Source organism: Populus euphratica, unplaced genomic scaffold (genome assembly GCF_000495115.2).
Source record: "Populus euphratica unplaced genomic scaffold, PopEup_1.0 scaffold63.1, whole genome shotgun sequence".
In the NCBI taxonomy this organism is placed as follows: Eukaryota; Viridiplantae; Streptophyta; class Magnoliopsida; order Malpighiales; family Salicaceae; genus Populus; species Populus euphratica.
The window spans coordinates 119169-140091 of record NW_011499942.1 but is presented as its reverse complement, the minus strand read 5'-3'; the positions used below and the strand labels follow the sequence as shown (position 1 = coordinate 140091).

The following is a 20923-nucleotide window of genomic DNA, read 5'->3' as shown; positions in this document are numbered from 1 at the left end:
GAGACCAATGGAATCCCGCAGGAGCCAGGTTTATTGCCAAGACAGTCTCTAATTCATAATTAGCATACCTCACATTACATGCCACACTAATATATTTATACATATAACTTCCTCATTCTATAACCCACACCAACTTACAATTTTACACACGACTCTCTCTCTCTCTCTCTCTCTCCTGGCTCCCTTTACCAAACAAAGGCTTCAATCATCTCTACAAAAGGACATCTGTAATTCTCCTTTCTCTCTCTCCACCGTCTGATCCCCGTAGTCAACTTCACAATCAAACGTCTCAGGTACTTTCTTCGGCCAATTCTCTCCGTTTTTCCCTTTTCTTCTTGACCATTCTCCGTTGATTAACCTCTAATTTCCTCTTATTTTTTTATATTTCTTTTGAAATTAAACGATCCTCTTCCAATTTAAATAATCGCGTTGATTACGTTTTTTTAATATATTTTTTTTATGATCGTGTTTTTTCTCTCGCTCTCTGGATGTTTTGCTCCTCATTTTCTTTTTGCCTCGGAATTGTATTTTTGCCTGCCTTTTTGGAATTTAAATTAGGGTCTCATCGTTATCGATTTGTGTGCGTGCGTGCGGTTATTTGATTCTTTTTTAGTGTTTGTTGTGCTGATTAGATGCTGTGTTGGTAGATTATGTGTTTTTTTTTTACATAATAACCTTGAAATTTAGATTTTAGAGCTAGCACGGAACCAAATCGTATTGAAACTAGTGCGGGGTCCGATCCTCGAAAATCAAGCCCAGTTCGTGAGTTTAAAAGTTGTGGTGTTTCTATCATTGTCAATTGGTTGGTTTAATTGCGAGTTTGAAGCTCGAAGACCTCTTAGCTTGTGAAAATATAAAATTGTATTGTTGGTAGATTATGTTTGTTGGTTTAGTTGGAAAGCTATTTATTTCATGCCAAGGATTTGCATCAGACATCAACTTAGTAGGTTTTTGCGCATCGATGTTGCAATCTGATTTTGAATTTACTGATGGATAATAATTTGTTGCTTGCATGGCAGCATGTGCTGTTTCTACATGAGAATAGGCAGCATCGAATGTACTTATATTAGTATTATTTGAAAGAGAAAGGTCACTTATAATTATTTCCAGAAGGCAGTGGTGGTTGCTGCTATACCAAGGCAGTAGGAAACTATTATTCTTTCTCAATTTTCATTTGATGCAATGGCATTGGATGGAACATTAGTCAATGCCCATTACTGCATTTCTTGTCTTTTGTCTCTTATCCTCGCATATGATTTTGTGTCTCTTATTTGATTTTAAAGGATTTGGTGTGTTACAATGTGACTATGATCTCATTCTATTTTTTTTTTCATTTATCTAACAATGCAACAATAATCACCTGGTTTGGTGTTAGCAACTGTACCAGGAGTGCTTGTTTTGGTTTCATTAGCTGTGGATCTAAGGATATTATAATGGAATTACAGAGTAGAGTTGGAGCAAGTGGGATCCTGAATTATCCAAAATTAAATTAATAAGATCATATAGTTGAATATTCTCAGGAGGGCAGCAGTGTTGTTTTCTTGAAAGCTTGTGAAGATACATTACAGGTAAGATATGAAATGGTGTTTGATCATGCCCTCGGCTATGATTTTGATGACTTGGTGATTGTTTCTCAATTCTTTTCCTTGTTCATCGGTGCTTTGTTGCTAATCTGGGTTTTTTTGGAACTAGTGGCTTGAGCTGACAAATGCAGCAAATTTCATTTCTTTTCTTGCTTAGATCTGCAGGTCTGGGTGACTTCAAAGATGGATTTACTAACATTTTTTAGGGAGGCGAGGTTAGATGCTTGATAACATCCAGGTTTTCATCAGTAGGCCGGCCTAAGATCTTTGGAGATAATTCCACTTATCCAAACTTAAATTGAAAGATCAGAAGTTTGGCAAGTTTTCCTCTCTTATTAGTTGTATTCCACGATTGCTGTTCACCATACTAAGATAAATTTGTTTATCTCTATGCGAGGGTCTACATCTCTGGAATATTACTCCATAAAGACTATGCTTGCATCATGCGAAACTGTGGCTCTGTATCAATCTTTTTGCCCCTATTTTTCTGTTGTAGTTGTAACTCCCTTCCAGAGCCATTTCCTTCTCATTTTTTTTGCCTCTAGCTTTTTTGCTATTGAAGTCATTACTCCCTAGAGACTGGTGTCCTTTTTTAGTGTAAGTGAAATCATCTAAAACCAGAATGATGATTTACCACCATAATTGTATTGAAAAAGATGGAAAATCAATTAAGCATGAAGTACAAATTTTAATATCATAAATTTAAATATTGAAGTGGTCTTAAAGCTCACCCATTGTCAAAATCAAATGGATGTAGAAGAACTAGACAGTTTCCGAAGAGAAGGAAAGAAAAACAAAAAATTCTATATAAGTTGGAAGAAATTCTTGGACATGTTATGAAATGAGAAGGCATCAAGCTCCCAGATCAGGAAAATTTGTTTGGTATTTAAAATCTTGAAGTTTCATCACAGGTAAATTTGCTAATCATATGAATGGAGTAAACATTAGAATTGTAACTTTCACATACTATACCATCGAATGTGATGGAGAAGATTGTGTTGGGATTTTAACTGGATTTTCGGACCTTGTTGCTACTCTGTTTACCTATGTATTAATTTACAAGAAGAAAAATTATAAAAATATTTACCAATCATGTTATCAATTGGGTTCTGCTTTTCTCAGCTTTGTTGCTCTGAATTGAACTTTACCCTAGATTTTTTCCCACCCATCTGGAGGATGGGAACAAAATATTTTTTGCATTCAGTAGTCTTGTCAAATAAAAATATCAAGGCATCCTAGGGAGCAGGTACGGTTTTTCTGAAGAGGTTTTGGAGGAAATATTTTGTGCCTGCTTCTGTTGGAGAAGCTATTTTTCCTAATGCTTAACTAAGTGAAGTCATCTCTTTCTTCTTCTCAATCAATCCTGTTCCTTTTATTCCCTTAGTGTTTGATATTGCTATAATCATTTGCTTCAGTGAGAGGAAGGCTTAAGTGATGAATGAGGACATGAGTACTGCAATGGTTCCTCTTCTCAAAGGAATTCGTGTATATTAACTTATTTGGAAGTTTTCATGCAGAAGGATGGTGTTCTAAGTTTTAAATATTTTAGTTAAGTCTTTTGCTGTCGTATTTAGGATATGGTGCATGAAAGTGCTTTGTTACATCTGAGTTATCTAGTTTCATACATAATTTTATATATTCATAAACTAATTGAAGCTTCTTGCAGATACTTTTTCAGTTTATTTCTCTTTTACCATTCCAAGGGCTCAATGCAGATGTAATGGAGCTAATAAAATTGTACCATCCTATGGGTAGGCGGCACCTCTTTGGTGCTTTTCCCATTTCTCCACTTCTAATCATCAAAAGAATAATAATGTTTTTGCCCTGCTCTGGGTTTCTCCATCCTCCTATAGGTATAGATGGCCAGCGAATGCAGGTTAATTGATGCTTTACATATCTGTTTTTGATTTATTAGCAGGTACAGGTGAGCAAGGAACTGGTCTCCAGAGGATCTCTCTCTCTCTCTCTCCACATTCCTTAAAGCATTTCTGTTTTGCCAAACAATCTTCAGTCTTGAAGCATGCATAAGCTTTATGCATCCTGTCTATAGAGTCACTAAATCTCTTAGCATTTCTATGAGGTTTAAGGTTTCCTAAGTAGAGCCTTTGAAAACAGCCGGAGCCCTTTGCCTCAGCTCTTCTTATATGTACTTCCTTGTGTTCTTTAATTAAAATCATTAGTCACAGCCAACTAAATTTTAAAAGATTTCTGCAATTTGGTTTATAGGAAGTTTATCTTTTATTGTTATAAGTATTGATCTAAAGTGCAAGTGGTATTGCCTTGCAGGCACTTATGGTCTCATTGATCACTTGAAGGGGATTTTCATTTTTGAATTCCTGTATTTCACATAAATTTCATGAATACATGCAGCTGCAATAATGTGCTAGAAATGAATCCTTGTCCTGGGAGATCAAACTGTGGGGCCTCCTAGATGTATTACTCTGATTTGAGGGTTATAGTCTCTTCACATTGGGGATAACTACAAAATTGCCTTACGATTCAAGGCCTGAAGATTTTTCAATACTCCAATTAATCTTGTATAGTGCAGTTTCATCTGAAGGATGTTGTGAGCTTAGAATTAGTTTCTGTACCAAATACAACTAGTGTGGATGGAGTGAGCATTTTAGGTCACTACATTGAAAAGTGAAAGGGCTCTTGGGATCTTCTTGTGCATTTGAGTGATAGTAATCTCACATCACTGAGGTTACTATCTTTCACAATGTGATGTTTATTTAGAGTGGCTCGCCTTTTGAGGCTCTTACCAAAAAAAGAGATCATCAAGTTCTTGTTCCTTATGGTGATAGGTTTGTATTTGAAGAAGTGTCTGGCGGCATGGTTTGCGGAGACTTGCTTGATGAAGAGGAGTATTTCATTGCATAGTGGAATTCTGATGGTAGTACAGAAGATATAACTTGTCAGGATTGGGAGAATGATGGTTGTTTCCTGGATTTGAGACATCTCCATTGAAATGCTAAAGTGAGAGAAAAAATGTGAAATAAGTTGCTGGAATCCCTCATAGATGTTTGGAAAAATGATTTTGTCTCAGTTATCTGAAACGTTATTTGATTGCGGCGGCATTTTGGGACACGATGTGTTTCTGAGGGGATGTTATTCTATGTGCTCCTTTAGATGTTCTCTTCGTTTATATGGCTGATGTGATGCCATTTGTCCATAACAATATGCTGTCAAGATAGTACTTTGGTGCATCTAGGTTGTTGCAGCCTTCACATAATTTTCCAATCCAAAGCAATTCAGTAGTATTTCTATAGCAAGCAGTAAAGGCTTTTCTTTTGAAGGGCGAAGTTTTACGTATCTGTTTTTTTAACTTCGACAAATTTGCTAATCTGCTACTAGGGATGAAGACGTGGTACATTGCCTGTAGAATCCCTTATCTACAGAGAGAGAGTCACAATTGGACTTTTGAGTAGTAGTTATTTAGCATATAAAGACAGGATCTGGATGTATGTAACCATTTTTCTTTTTCACACATTTTCGTTTCCTTCTTGATGATGTAAGATATGAGGGCCTTATTTTCCCTTCTTCTAATACTATTGTTCTGTCATATTTTTCTTGGAATTTTCTGTGTTTTCCATAGGATTTTTGTCCCAGGAACAATGTATAAATTGCAAGCCTGCTTATTTAAGAGGCATTAAGACAGAATGAACTAGTTATTGTTCCCAGTTTTTTGTTATTTTGTTTTATGGCAGTAGGGGATCAGTAGAAGTTCATTTCTCTTGAATTTGTTAGTATGATTTCTGTTTTCTCAGACCATGGATTTTAGTTGTTCATATTTTTTTCTTAGAAGTTCACTTTTTTTCTTTCTTGTTCTGGATGTGATTTTATTTTCATAAATTACCTTCCTCAACTCTGTTTTTCTCTCTTTGCTTGTTTCCATTAGAACAATACTTATGTTTCTCAGTATTGCATGGCATTTTTTTGGAACTTTCATTGAGTGTTTGCTTTGTGAAAAAGTTGTGTTTTATTATTTATTTATTTATTTTTATCATAACTCAATTCCTGATGGTAAAAATCATAGAAACATAACCTATTATTATAATTGAAAAACAAGAAAATCTGTCTTCTTAGTATGTTTCCCAAATTTGAGACAGCCTGTTTTGCATGTCTCTTGTCATTTCAATGTAGTCTCTTTTGGTTCCCAAAGCTTAATTACTATAATTTGACCCTATTTTGCACTTCATTTTAGGAGTTGCTTGAGTGAAAGCTTATATGGAGGGTTCTTTTTTTTCTTTTCTTTTCTTTCTTCCCTTTTTGAGGGGATCTAATTTTTGTAGTTAATCACTTGACATGATGAACTCATTAGCGAACTTTTTCTTGATTTAGCAGGAAATTGGTACATGAATCAAATGGATAGAACTTTTAGAAATGGCTAAAATTGTACTGACTGTGATTATTTTTTGACTTCTGTTTATCCATCTTATTAATGAACAGCTTTGCTGAAGAAATTCAAATGAATACTATAAATGTCATTTAGTCATTTCTTCAACAATATTTTCAAGCATTCTGGTTTTAAGGGCTTGGGCTTTCTGACATAGTAGGTATATAATATATCTAAGTTTGATCGTCATTAGTTAATAAAGTTTTGGAGACAAAGCTTAGTATCATGCCTGCTTAGATGACATGTAGAAACTGATGTATAATTTGCAGAACACATACTTGTTCATACGGGACTGCTCTGATAATTGTAGATGACTTTTATGCAGGTGGTTCTTCCTCTATTCTGAATCCAGAGCTTAAATTATCTTCTGGTCTAAGGGGTCATGGGACATAGACAAATGTTCAACCCTTCTCAATTCTTCGAGATGGAGCAGGATTGGAGCCATGGCCACCCAGCTGCTGGACAGTCCTATGTTCATATGGGTATTTTACTTCGTATTATGTTATTCAATAAAAATGCCTTTTGTAAGTAAGTATTTGGGTATTGTACTACGTTTTATGTTATTCAATAAAGATGCCTTTTGTCTATTGGTATTTCTTCAATACCTTGCACCAATGATGTCCAACTTTTGTTGAGATTGCCGGTGGGATGTAGATCAAGGGTTTGAATCTATCAATGATTATTCTAAGGGGAAACTTTCATTAATTCATCGCTTTAGTAATCTTTAACCAGGAAAATAGCTGCATTTAAAGATATGCAACACTTCCAGGTGCAGTATGAAGATTATAGGGTTTTCTTTAAAAAAAATCCATGGCCCAATTGAAACAACACTCCTTATTTTTTGCCATCAAGAATACTGGTGGAATTTGAATTATCATTGATATCAAGTGTAAAATTAACTGAAGCTGTCCATTGTGTTTTACCTGGGAGTTCAAACCTACTGCATGCCTTTCAGGTTTTTAGGGAACTGATATTGCTCTTTTATCTGCCGACTGCTTACAACATGGCTTAGCCTTGCCTTGAAAGCTATTTAAGTTCTGAACAACGTTGTTGCAGGAAGGGCTGTTTCTCAAGAAAATGGTTCCTTTTCTCATCCTATCAATCCTCCTTCAATAGATGGACCCAGCTGTGCCTCTCGGCGGAACCTGGAAAGCAGAGCTCTTGAGCATTCCTCTACATATTTCAGGTCAGAAGGTCCACAAGTTCACGCTCCCCTTTCTGCCCCCCGACATGACGTATTCCCACACTGTCCAGCTGGTGGAAGTTTTTACCCTCCTCCAGAGCTCGATGCTACCCATGTTCATTCTAATCACCACAACAGGCATGGTATCCATGAAGGTGAGGGTGGTCTACTTGATCATACAATGAGTGCTGGAAGAGGGCCATTCAAAAGAAAAAGCCCTGGTGTTCCTACCTCGTGGGAAAGAGGTGGCACCAGCAGTATGTACAGTGCAGGAAGTTCCTCCAATTCTTTTGAACTTCACCATGAGAAACCAACTTCAGATTATAGAAATTACTTTACAGAATCCTCTGGTTTACCTCCCTATATGGGTAGCAGCCTGTCAATTGGGGGTGAAGATCCTCCAAGGAATGTGAGAAGCAGATCTAGACTTGATTCGGAGCCCAACCCAAGAAGAACCCATTCATCAAGTTACACGTCCCATCCTTTTTCTTCAACATCTCATCTCCGAAACCATTCAGGGCCAGTGGATGTTGCTAACTTGAATGCTGACAGAACTGCTTATGAGCAGAACCGAATTGGTGTTCCACCTCCTGCACATGGGAGGTTTCATACTTCAGGTCAGTTTAAGATATATTGCTTTCTAACATCTACTCCTAGTTTTTCCCAAATTCCTAGGTAATTGTAATTTATAATTTACAATTGCAGAAAATAATTCCTTGAGCCATGAGATGAATCAGCATTATGCTGGAGGGAATCCTACTGATATTCGTCGGTACAACCATGATTCCATCTTAAGCAGAAATCCCATTGCACCACCACGACATCTTCATGGTTTTCATGCCCAGGCTTCAAGGGAGGGTCAGAACAGTTATTCTCGAAGAGCTATACCTACACGTCGGGCTGATACAAACTCCTCTCATCTCAGACAAGAAGTTGCTGCTGTCGAAAATGGTCAGCATTTTCTTTCAGAAACCCATAGTTCCAGATATTCAAGACCACTTTTGTCTGGAGGTTGGCACAGCAATCATAGAGAAGGAAGGTCAAGGATATCAATTGAGAGATTCCAGTCACTTTCAAATGTGGTGGATGTGCGTGATAGAATGGGATCTGAGGTGTGTGGTAATCAATTGTGACTTGTGCTATGGTTGGGGCTAGAATTTCATTCTGTTTTCTTTAATTTTCTTTCCTTTTTTTTTGTTGTGCAAGTGCACGTCATGCTTGTTGGTGTGATTTACTTGTTGGTGTGATTTACACGTAATCACGAGATTGCAAGTCATAAGAGTGCAGGATGCTTCTGAGCTTTTTAAATTAGCCATTCACATCATATTTCTTTCACCTCTATGCAATGTGCATGTTTCTCCTCAAAACAAGAAGTTTTTCCCTATTGGGTTTATATGTGATGGTTCTGATGCAGTTCATCGCCTGCTCACATATTTATTTTACGTTTGCAGGCTCTTATGATGTTAGATCACTCATATTTATATGGCTCCAGAAATTTCTTTGATCAATACAGGGACATGAGACTGGATGTTGACAGCATGAGTTATGAGGTTTGTAATTTCAGGAAATGACTTTTTTGACTGGCAGTTTTCTTGTTTCTCCCGAATTAAAACAATCAGCTATGTCGCCTGGACAGGAACTACTTGCTCTAGGAGAAAGGATAGGGAATGTCAACACAGGATTGCCTGAAGATGTGTTTTCAAAGTGCTTGGTGGAGACAAGATGCCATTCTTCAGACAAAGCCCAGGAAGAAACATCCTGTGCTATCTGCCTTGTAAGTAATAGTTGCATAAATGGTGATTAATTTGCATCTGAGTAAACCTTAAGATATAGGCAATAGGTATCGTTAAGATTAAGCTTGACAAGAACAATATCACGATTCATGATCTTGAATGGTGTAAATGTACTCCTCTGGAAGTATAAATCAGAACACAGGGCAGGATGCCCGTGTGAACTAATTTGTTTCCTCTACTTAACATTTATGCACCTTGCTGGCAATTGCAATTGACAGGAAGAGTACAAGAGCATGGATAAAGTTGGAATGATAAAGAACTGTGGACATGTTTATCACGTTGACTGCATCAAGAAGTGGTTGTCAATGAAGAATATGTGCCCCATCTGCAAAGCACCTGCTGTTGCTGATGGTTCGATCAAGGAATGATTTGCTTTTACTTCCTATTTGATCTTGTTCACTTGATCTTGTATATAATAATTTGCAGACGGGATTTGATGACCATTTATAAAAATTTAATTTAAGCTCAGCCTTCGATAGTTTGATCCAAGTCAAGCACGATAAAATGCCAAGCCAAGCATTGAATCACAACTGTAAATAATTTATCTGCTTCTATATAAAACCAAAATAGCTTTTCATTGACTTAGAAAAACTTTCCATGCAACTTTGTAGACGTTATTTCTATAATAATTACAAGAAAGAGATATCACTCGTTTAATCAGAAAAGGCAACGGACAGAACTATCCTGACAAATGATGCGGGTTTGAGTTCTTAAATATTCTTTCATACAAGTATCCAGACTGACTCCAGACTCCTCCCCTAAACCCTTAAGAGCAACAGCGTGAAGTGCTAACGCTTTCTGATGGCATCAAAGACACGAGGAGCTCGCAGCTCAACTCTCAAATGCTTCTCCAGCATAATACTGTTCCTGGACCTTCCTTTTGTAATCTGTGACAATAGACAGCTCTTCAGTTCATCATGCTGATATAGAAGAACATATAAACAGAAGCTCGAGCATAACATATTCATAGCAGTTCTTTTTTATGTTTAAACAAAAGAAAATTATCTTAGACATGAAGATGGGATATCTGACCTTCCTTGTTACTCCAGAGTTCGGCAGCGTAGCTGTTCAAGGGACTATCCGGGTTGGTTCTGCGTGAAGAACTAAATAGTTAGGCAAAACCAGAAATACGGACAAAGTTTAAACATGTACGCAAGTCCGAGCAGACCTCCCAATAGACTTTGAATCGATAAAAGAATGGTTCTGCAATCATAAGCTGAAGACCACTTGTCCTATGAAGACAAACAGAAAGGAGCTCGTTAGTTAAATGAGAGAGACATGTAAAAACAAGGCAACTAATTTCTATGTCGTGTGGATAAGGAGAGCTCGCTTCGACGGGAAGGACTGGACTTTGGCAATATCAGCGGGTTCAAACATCCTCAAATAAATTGGTTTCACCTAGTCTCAATATCATTTTAACATCTGCCATCTCCTGCATCCCTTTACCTGGAGAATATCAAGGCATATGTTCCCAAATTGATCAACATTTGGATGGAAGCACATCGTCTCAAATTTGATCTGGGGAGGTTTGAAAGGGTAGTCTAGGGGAAAATGTAGAGAGAGCTTGTACGATAATCCCTCATAGGCAGTTCCCTCTCCACCCGCAATTGTACCAATCCATGCAAAAATGCTCTCGCCTTCAGGAAAAGCTGACACTCCAAGATCTCCTCCAATCATCTGCAGAAACAATATAAGATAAGTCCAGACCATCATCAATTGACAGGGTAAAAAACATAACTCGATTTTAATTTCTGCAATTGCGTGTGTATTATAAACCTCTTCTAACCCCACTCGAAGGGATTTCTTTCCACTATAGTCATTGCCAGAAACACGATGCAACAGTCCACCGAAAAGTGCAACAGTTCTAATGCAGTGGATAAAATCAAGACTGGTGACCAGATTGAACATTAAACATAAAAAGTTGATCATTTTTTACAGGCAAGAAATAGTAAAGGAAGGATTTTTACGTACCATGAGAGACATTAATTCCTTCTGTAACCTGAAAAACACAATAATCAAACAGAACCCATTAAGATCATTTCACTGCCGTAAAAAACAAAAACCCAAGAAACAAAATATCTGATACTAATAGGTTTAAAGCTTCTATCTTTCTATTAATTCAAAGAGACCCAGAAGAAGAAAATCAAAATTAACAAACGTTTTTTTCTTTTCTTTTTTTTCCCCAAGATTCCTCAGGAAGCAAGCAGAAAACTCAAGAAAGCGAGACCTCTGAGAAACGGAGGTGGTCTCAAATGTGTTAGAAGGAACAACAGGTTGCTTCGAAGGAGTTGCTGGTACATGTCGCCGATACTGCGTCGAGCTATCGACCGTCTCATTTGGCCTAACCTCCATGACGTATTCTTACAATTAAAAGAAAAATCAACCAAGTAGATTCTTGCAATGATCAAAATCAAGGGTTGCTATGCAATCAACAAATTAATCAAGTTCTGGTTTTTAACTTTCGATTCTCTTTCAGTATTGTTGCTGAGAATTAGTTGAACCGTGGTGGTGATGGTGTTCGAATATTTTTTTAAAAAAAAAGGGGAGTGAGAGTATACATAGCACACAGCCTGCCACGACATGCCCTGTTGAACAGTTTTAAATTCTAAACCATCCTAAATATCTATCTAGCTGAATCTTTGAAATTCTTAGCATAAAAAATCGAATTATAATCTATAATGCGTTTATATATTTTTTCCTGTTAATTTTTTATTAAGCAAACCTTAAAATATCGCCCAAGTCTCAACTTTGCATCCAAATTGTTTTTTTAAATTAATTTTATCATTAATTCTCAATCAAAGACTTCTATATAATCTTAAGGTTTTTCATCCATATTTTTATTTAAATTATACTTTAATATGTAATAAATAACATTATTTTATAATTAAAACTTTTTTACAAATGTTCTAGTATATGTTTTAATTAAAATAATATCATGGGGCCTTGGTTTTTGTCTCTCTTTCCACTGTTGAAAAAGAAAAGGTACTGCAAGATGTCCACAAATAAAATCATTTTTCGAACTCAAGCACAGCTAGAGTAATGGATTTAGCCAGGTGGCAACTTCCCTGTGCTGATAAATGCAAGGGATGATGGAATCTTCAAGGAAAACCACAAGTAAGGGGGCAGAGTCAAAGCAATTTTTAATCATTTCTTTTTTGAAAATGAATCTCCAATAAAAATATATAAAAAAAAAAACACATTTTATGCACAAATAAAGTTCGAATCATGCTTTATTATGAATGAAGAAAGAAAATCATCAACTTTCAATGATAACAGGAGTGAGGATTCATAGAGAGAGAAAGAGAGAAAGAGAGAGAGAGAGGATTTATCTACAAATGTTTTTGTGCCCTCTGCCCCTAACCTTATAGGGCTTCTTTGTCACTGGGCCTCCAAATCTTGCTTATGGGTTTCTAAGCTTCAAGCATTTCTTGTTATTGCAATACATGGAAGCAGAATTCAACAGAACAAAATAAGTGCTTTGGAGACGGAGACGGTTCTGCTCATGAGACTGTCAAGGAAATAATTTTTAACAGAGGCCATCTTTATCAAAAGCCCAAGCCCTGCCTGCACATCCTACAGCACGATGCTAGCATATTCGTTCCTGCTTCGTTGCAATCGGGCTATTTTAAAATAAATATTAAAAATATAAAGATTTTTTTAATTGTATTATTAAATTTTAAATTAAATTTCAAATTAAATTATATGGAAGCTGATCTTAAAAAAACCATTTAATTTAATAGGTTTAAAAACAACTTGAATGATTAGTAAAAATAATGATTTTTAAAAAAACTTAAAGATAACAAAAAAAAATTATTGAAATGATATCAGATTAAATCAATCTCAGTCACCCAAGAATCTGGGTTATGAACTTCAATGAGTTTAATAATTTTATTATTTTTATAAATTATTTTTTATTTAATTTTTATAATAATATTATATGCTTGCAAAATCAAACACCAACTCTAGAAAAAAATATTTATTTGAGATTGTGATAACCCTATGAAAAGTTAAAAAAATAAATTATGAATTTTATTTCCTAACCAGTCAAATATTGAAAAAGAGTGAAATAAAAAAACAATTAAAAAAATTAAAAGATCAAAAATAAAAAAAATATTAGATTTGATAAGTAAACTCGTGAATCGAAGAACCTGAGCCAACACATCAAACCCGTAAATCAAGTTATGGACTCTATTGATTAATAACTTTTTTTTTCTAAACTATAGTTTATTTAACTATATGATAAAAAAAAATTAACGATTGCAAAATTAAGCATCAAACCAATATTAATTTTTTTTAATAACTATGATAACTTTATAGAAAACAAATAAATAAATAACTCAATTATCAAATTGTTTAATATCAAAGGATAAAATGAAAAAAATAATTCTTTTAAAAAAATTAAAATCACTAAACTCATCATTAGGTTCATGGACTTTTTAAAATTTAATAACATATCTTTTTTTAAACTATTTTTTTAACGATATGATAAAAATAAAAATAAATAATTATATAATATTTTTTAATTAAAAAAAATATCCTGCCAAACTCGACAAGAGTTGCTTCATCAAACTTGTAAATTAGATCATTGACTTCATAAAATTTAATAATTTAAATTTTTTAAAATTATTTTTTATTTAACTTAACGTTTTTAAAAGTAGACTTGTTGCATGTAATATTTTTTTGATATATATAAAGAGAAAATAAAAATAAATCACCAACTCTAAATCACTGTAAATATATTATAATAGATTAAATTGAAAAAAATTAATAACCAAAGAAAAAAAAGTCAAAATACAAAAAAAATAAAAAAATAAACACATTATAATCCATAGCGCTATTGGAAATGCTAAACCTTGTAGCTTTATACTGAATACACTTACATTATAAGACGTCTGGTTTTTTGAAAGGGTTCTATATAGCAACACGGGGAGAAAAATAATGTTTCAAAAAAGAAAAAAAGAAGAAGCAACAAAACTAATGCCTTAAACCATCCCTGCCTGTGCTGCTTTCAAGTTCCTATACTCTTTCTTTCTGGCCCAAGTAGGTTTCTATTTTCTCATTTACAAGGAATGAACACATGACACGTAAACAACAATTGGAGCACAACAAATCCTGCATGCATCTGCCATCACTTTCTAAATGTGAAATCACGAGCACTGCCGAGGTTAATTTCATGCTGCTGAGAATGGATGGGGCCTGGCCCTGGAGGCAATTGGACCGGGTTTGGATCTTGAGTTTCTATGACCCGGACTTGGTCCCTAACATCAGGACTACCATGGTGTACAGACTCATTGAGTTCATGGTCGTGTACAGAATTTGCTTCAGGATCCCATTGATCATTGTTGTCATAATAAGAATGCCTTGGAGAATTCTGGAAACTATCAGGAGCAGTGCTGCCACGGAAGTTGTGCAAGAGATGAACAGGCGACATGCCATGAGCGGGAGTTTGTGGTCTGCTTGACATTGGTGTGTGAGACTCGGAGTTCTTGCCATGTTTACTTTGCTTTTTGGCTGTATGGTGCCAGTTTTTGAGTGCTGCTGCCACTCGGTCGTTAAATACGGTTGGTCTCATGCTAGAACCCATCTGTGAGATCACAGGAAACAATGTCATTCACAAGATAACAAAATGTCTTGCTGCTATGAAAACTTTTAAGGCATTTGAATCTCAATACTAACCTGTGTCACTAAAGCATAAAGAGGCAGAGTCACATAACTGCATACTATCTGTATGACGACCCTGAAAAGTTCCAATATGCATTATTTTGTCAGCAATGCATTTTGAGCTAAAAATCTTAATTATACAGAAGTCTTTAACTAGGTTAATATTTTCATGTTTTTCAATATGCTAATGAAACTCACCCCAATGTGATCCTGATGACAATAGCCTCAGTGTGAGCATGGTAGCAGGAGTTTATTGTGAATTCATACTGAAAGATAAGGGAAACTTAGTTAGGGCCTATTCTTCTTCTTCAAGGGAAAAGGGTGCAAGATCATTCTTTGGAAGTGAGAAAAAAATCCTAATTCATGTTAAAAAAACACGGTAGAATTGCTTACCACACTCCATATGAAAAAAGCAATCTGAAATGCGTTCTGCAATGAAGAAGGTTACAAAGACAACAAGTAAGCATGGGCGGGTATAGTATTAAAATGTTCAGATAAAAGTAAGGTATATGGATGTGTTGGGGTACCTGAAAGAGAACTAAGTGAATGAGAAAGAGAAGGAATCGTGGGCGTCCAAACCAGAAAAGGTCGTCGCCTGGTATAACCACGAGAGCACCCTTAACCACATCTCCTCTCTCTTGAATCCTTAGCCCCATTTGAGTTATGATCACTTGTAGCTTAGCTCCTATCAGTAAAATTATCTGCAAAATTCCCAATTAAATGTTATGATGACTTCCTCATGCTCACAGAACTCACAAGAGTAGCAACTTTAATCAATTTAGAAGGCAAAACCAAGGGTTTTGTAAGACATTTGTACTCACAATTAAAGGGATAAATGGTAGCCAAAAATGAGAGTTCCATCCTGTCACGAATAAGGAAAAGATTCTTAGCCCTTCAAACATATAACTTTAGTATCTTGTATTTTCTGGGAATCATATCGCAATATTATGCTTACCATGTGTATTAGTCAACAGGAACAACACTGCAATGAACCATATTATCGGACTGCATACACAAAGCAAGGTTATTGTTCTGAAATAAACAATCAAAAAGGGTAATTTAGGGCTCAAATGATTGCGAACACACCTGATCCCCACCACAACTTTAAAATCCTCATCAAGTGATCTGCTGATGTACTTTTGGAAGTTAAATCTTGTTTCACTTCCAGGGGCCAAATGTGCCTGTAGAAAATAACAGAACACTGTAACTCGAATAACGAGAATTCCTTGTCAGGGTGAAAAGGATTCAAGTATGAGTGTATATTCTCAACGCACCATGATAAATCCATGCCTCAGTGTCATATAATCAACCTTGGTAACTGATCCAAGAAACTGTCTGAAGAAACACACCTGATGTTGGGGCAACAAAAAAAGAACAATGAGTTTCATATCAAAAATAAACTCCAAGTCCTGAAAATATGAGGTTGCAATGAATTGCCATGCTAATTCCATCATTTCTATAGCGAAACCATGAATACCGTATCTTAAGTTCAGCACAGATTTTGCAGAATGTTTCAGTGATTTTATCTTCATGGCCCACATTGTCATTTCATAATGGCAAATTCCTCTAGAAAAAGCCGCATTCAATACTTACAATCCAAAGGAGAATCGATGACTTGCTCCATAGTTGCAGATGCCTCCTTCCAAATGATGTCTCTCTTGCAAACCTAAACCTCTCTGGATCTGCAAGCCATGAAGACATTTAAGTAATACTTAGTATAAGATGACTAAAATAGAAATGGTTGCCACTGACTAGTTTACTGAAAGTCACTTCCATCCTTTTATGTGTAATTTTGCATCTTTGGTGAAATTTTAGGCAACAAATTATGAATGGATAATTGATCATTAAGCTAAGCTTTGGACTAAACACATACCATTATGGTATTGGTACTCAAGGGTTTTTGTTTCATCCTCCCATGCCTTCCACTTTCTCATCTGCATTTCAAGGAGTATTGAAGAGATCGATCCATCAGAAAAGGGGAAACAAACAAGCATTTGAGAAAATAAAAAAAAGTATACAAATGGTAGTACTGCAGCACCTTGGTTCTGCCTAAGAAATAGGTAATTATGCAATAGAGCACGTGAACAACTGCTAGTACGAAAATGAAAATATGGAGCTGGTGGATACCATATGATGATACAAGGGCAACTTTTCCCTGAAACATATGCAAAGATCAATGCTAAAAATCAGCTTCTCAAAAGCATCGAGATCAGCAGAACATATTATGGACCTACTTTTACCAATCCTAGCACATTTTTCATAAGTTGAAATTGGTATTCAAAGATTATACTGATTTTATTCTTACCTTTTCAGCACATTTGTCATATTTTGATGCTAAAACACGTCTATGACTTTCACCGGAGCCCAGGAACTGAAGGAGCCTTCGACGAGAGGAGTCAGAATCATCAGACTCTGATACCTTTTCTTTCTCCTGGTTCTTACTGCAAGGATGCCAGGTGGCTGCTATATCCTCCGGAATGCAAATATCAGAGATTGGTCCTTGTAATATTGTTAGGAGCAAGGATATGAATCCCATAAGCATGAGCTCTGCAATTTTTTTTATTTTATTTTTTTAAAGTAAGAACAGAAAGGATTAGTTAACTTGGTTTCTGATCAAAATACGTAATTCACTTCAAAACTGGCAAGAACTTATCAAACTAAAAAACGGGTTACCTGCTTTAACTTTTTCAAGTGCTTCAACTAAAGCTGTCTTGTGTTTTTTCTTCAACCACTGTAAAGAAGTGCAAAAAAAAAAACGTCAGGTCTAATCAACATACGTAGCCATTCAAATATTCAACTCTTTCAATTTTGAGGGCTGGCAGCAGTTTAGTTCGATTGTCAGAACTGGTATCACTTATTTTTCATGAAAATAAACTCAAAAAAAAAAAAAAAAACCTTCAAAACATGCTTGCCTGCTTTCAAGACTAATCAAGCTTAAAATTACCCAGCATGGTGCAAGTCATCTACCTAGCTAAACCATTTAATAAAGGCAAGAAAATACCTTTTCTACGACATGAATTAGATGCTCGATGACGATTGAAATGGCAACCAAAACAAAGCAGACCACAGCAACAGCCCATGTAGGTGTCTGCTCAAGAGACTGTGCTTTGCCTTCTGAAGCCATCCTGGTATATAGTAGTAGCTTCGACTAGTGAAAACAACAGAACCCTCCCTTCGAAGATTCACCAAGAATTGTTAAACAAGAAACAGAACAGAGAAGAGTGGCCAGAGATTGATGCTACAAGGCTTAATCAACAAATTCAGCACAAAATTAGGCAGAGCTCGGTTGCTTTTCTCTGCACGGAATTTCTTTCTTCTTGTGTATTTATAGAAAGAAATACTTGGCTTCTTCGTTTTACAAGTCTTGCAGGGGCATATATTACATATGTAGATACGTTCTTCAAAAGCCAAGACCCAAAACTTTGACTATTTCAATGAGATTAAGTCATTGACCGAGAAAGAACAAAACAATGCAAACAAAAGAACGCGCAGCATAACTTCAGGGTTAATAAAAAAAAAAAAAAAAATGGCGCAGCGCAGGAAATAAAAGCAAAACAAAATAAATAAACAAGTCGATAAGGAAATTTCTCCTGTGATAAAATAAAATAAGAATGAATCCTAATTTGCAGGCTCAGTTACCATAGTACCGGTAATTGCTTGGCTACCAGTCTCCTGCCGCCCATTGAATTCTTGTTTCATACTAGTATAGTTGTTTGGAAAAATTTTAAATTAATATTTTTTAAATATTTTTATTATTATTTTAATATATTAATGTTAAAAAAAATAAAAATATATTTTTGATATGATTTCAGCGAAAAAAAATTATACCATAATATCAAACACACTATAAAAATCAACATGTATTCTATTCATTTTGAAGGATTTTAAATTCATCTTGCTAGGTCTATTTGAGATTTTAATATTAATGGCCATAGATAAATAAGCATTCCCTCAACATTTATGTAGTGTCTAAAAGTGTGATAGTAATTATTTTTAAAGTATTTTTTATTTAAAAATACATTAAAATAATTTTTTATTATTATTATTTAAAAATTATTTTGAATATCAGAATATTAAAATGATTTAAAAATACTAAAAAAATATTAATTTGAAACAAAAATATAAAAAAATTAAATTTTTTTATAAAAAATAAAACGCAAAATTAAACAAGCTTTTAATAGAACAATGTTATTAAATTTAGTCTAACTTAGGAGATTAATTCATAATTTTTTTGAGATATATTTTAAAAAAAAATATAAGAGAATTGACTCGATATGAACCCATTAAAAACCAAGGTTAATCCACCACATGGTTAAAACTCATTAGTTTTTTTAAAACAAAAAAATTCTAAATTAACTTGTATTAAACCTTCCAACCATGACCCAAGTTTTATATCATATTAACCCCAAATCAAGTGTAATAATCATGTAGTAAAGCAAGATGATTGTAAAAAAAAAAAAAGATTAATAAAAAAACGATTGATCCGGAATTAGTACTTGTGATTTCTGTGCAATTATCATTTTTTTTTATTAATTGACCGGCGTTACTTCTTCAGTTGCTGCTGCTGTTGACACTATTTTGAAATATATAATGATCTTTTTGGAGAAAAGGCTGCATCGATTAAAAATTTACTATGGACGTGCGGTAGTTACCTTCTAAGGAGAGCAGTCTATTATATAATGCGCAGAGAGGAAGGATGGCGGTGGGACTTTAAAGTTGAAGAACACGTCACACAGCAGAAATCATTAACACACACAAAAAAAAATATGAAATATATATATATATATATATAGACTATGGATTTAAAATAATTATTAAACACAAAAATGTCCACGAGAATTATAGATTGCTGACTAGAATATAACTTCTTTTATTTATTTAGGAAGGGTATTATACAAAATAATTATTAAACTTCAGGGACCATTTCAAACTTCACTAATTGACTGGATAAAGCTCTTGTGACTTCACTAGATGGATTAAATTGAAAACTAGGGGTGTGTGCGTGTTCATTTACGGTAAGAATTTGACTAGCACCTCCCCAACACGCACTAATTAATGTTCATGATTTTATTTTACAAATTTAGCAGGACCCTGGTGAAATGGAGGAAGAACTGTCCCTGTGAAGAACGAAAAAGAATGCTCATAAATCATTTATTATTTATTACTATAATGGTATAAAAGCGATGGAGATGATGGGGAGAATAGGAAGCACATGTTCACGTATGCTTGTTTTAAAAATATAGAAATTCATTAAAGAAGATAAATTTATTTTATTTATTTTAATAGACATGTTTTTATCTCTTTTATATTATTATTTTTATTACAGGACACTGGCGAACAGAAAATACAACTGCCTTTGCTTGATAATAGAAATTTGACCAGAAAACTATACCTAGTCATAAAACTCTGTGTCGTGAACGCATATCTAGCCAGTTTGTGTCAGCAGCGTAACTATATTGAGCTCATAGGATTAACATTACTACAATATTTCTTAATCTTCTGAGATTTTATGCAAGAATCTCTTCAAGGAATGAATCTTTATTAGCTGTTTGGCAGCGTATTTAAAAAGTATTTCTAAAAACAATTTAAAATTTTTTATTTTAAATTAATATATTTTTTATGTTTTTAAATTATTTTGATTCGCTAATATCTTAAAAAATAATTAAAATCACACTTTACAAGATATAGAACGTTAAAATATCATATTCCCCAGCTCAAACTCCAGGTTCTAGCTAGCTAAGAAGAACAGCTGACTTTGTATTGCTATATATCTTGCTAATATATTATCATTATAATAAGATCGTATCTAACAACTGACAAAGTCATAAGCGACCGGTGGATACCTGTCTCTGATCTAATCGATCATCAGCTTAATTTAAAAAGCCAAGACACAGTTAGCATGCTGAAAATAGTCCACTCTTCTGATCCAGAATTTATGAATATTTTTTACTTTTGCCGTTAGCCAGGAACCAATGGGGGAAATTCTACCACTTCTAGATGGCAATTATTAGCGAGGATTGATACATAATTTAGACATCCTTGTCCGAATTCTCTAGCAAGTCCTCCCATTGAATTTAAAACGTTTTCGAGGACCAATTGGCTTCCCAATTTGACTGCAAGGAATCGAGAAATGTCCAGTAAGTTCGGCTTGTATTGCAGTGGAAATTTACAAGCAGACTTGTTTTGGTGACTGAGTCTCTCCCAATTGGCTTCCCAATATGATATTTTTTAACTTATTATGGTTGAGAACCGTAATATTTATTAAATGTTACATTTCTGAAGGATAACAATATTTAACTGATGTCAC

At 34.8% G+C, this 20923-nt stretch overlaps 3 protein-coding genes across 7 annotated transcripts; 1 reads left to right on the top strand and 2 right to left on the bottom strand.

The window, feature by feature from the left end:
* The first annotated feature begins 29 nt into the window (after nucleotides 1-29).
* Nucleotides 30-9423, top strand: LOC105137081 (RING/U-box superfamily protein). Of its 4 annotated transcripts, XM_011042665.1 has the most exons (8): nucleotides 30-293; nucleotides 1521-1570; nucleotides 6306-6461; nucleotides 7036-7779; nucleotides 7868-8274; nucleotides 8614-8712; nucleotides 8799-8936; nucleotides 9174-9423. In XM_011042665.1, exons 3-8 carry the CDS (start codon nucleotides 6362-6364, stop codon nucleotides 9321-9323), a joined length of 1638 nt encoding a protein of 545 aa, XP_011040967.1. In that variant the 5' UTR covers nucleotides 30-293; nucleotides 1521-1570; nucleotides 6306-6361; the 3' UTR covers nucleotides 9324-9423. The 4 variants fall into 4 exon arrangements, with proteins under 4 accessions (XP_011040967.1, XP_011040966.1, XP_011040968.1 ...); XM_011042664.1 differs by lacking the exon at nucleotides 1521-1570 and having other exon boundaries at nucleotides 30-295; XM_011042666.1 differs by lacking the exons at nucleotides 30-293; nucleotides 1521-1570 and adding an exon at nucleotides 702-863.
* An 88-nt stretch (nucleotides 9424-9511) lies between these two features.
* Nucleotides 9512-11566, bottom strand: LOC105137082 (ubiquitin-conjugating enzyme E2 20-like). 2 transcript variants are annotated; one of them, XM_011042667.1, is made up of 6 exons: nucleotides 11183-11566; nucleotides 10927-10954; nucleotides 10402-10671; nucleotides 10124-10187; nucleotides 9988-10046; nucleotides 9512-9842 (listed from the first exon to the last, which is right to left on the bottom strand). In XM_011042667.1, the coding sequence occupies exons 1-5, from the start codon at nucleotides 11305-11307 to the stop codon at nucleotides 10024-10026; spliced, it is 510 nt and encodes a 169-aa protein (XP_011040969.1). In that variant the 5' UTR covers nucleotides 11308-11566; the 3' UTR covers nucleotides 9512-9842; nucleotides 9988-10023. The 2 variants fall into 2 exon arrangements, with proteins under 2 accessions (XP_011040969.1, XP_011040970.1); XM_011042668.1 differs by having other exon boundaries at nucleotides 10402-10632; nucleotides 11183-11564.
* Nucleotides 11567-13773: 2207 nt separating this feature from the next.
* Nucleotides 13774-17985, bottom strand: LOC105137083 (MLO-like protein 6). Its single transcript, XM_011042669.1, has 15 exons — nucleotides 17618-17985; nucleotides 17290-17347; nucleotides 16922-17163; nucleotides 16655-16771; nucleotides 16490-16550; nucleotides 16210-16298; nucleotides 15891-15965; nucleotides 15703-15797; nucleotides 15572-15621; nucleotides 15438-15478; nucleotides 15144-15317; nucleotides 15010-15045; nucleotides 14815-14882; nucleotides 14632-14692; nucleotides 13774-14539 (listed from the first exon to the last, which is right to left on the bottom strand). The coding sequence occupies exons 1-15, from the start codon at nucleotides 17738-17740 to the stop codon at nucleotides 14084-14086; spliced, it is 1746 nt and encodes a 581-aa protein (XP_011040971.1). The 5' UTR covers nucleotides 17741-17985; the 3' UTR covers nucleotides 13774-14083.
* Between the last annotated feature and the right edge of the window lie 2938 nt (nucleotides 17986-20923).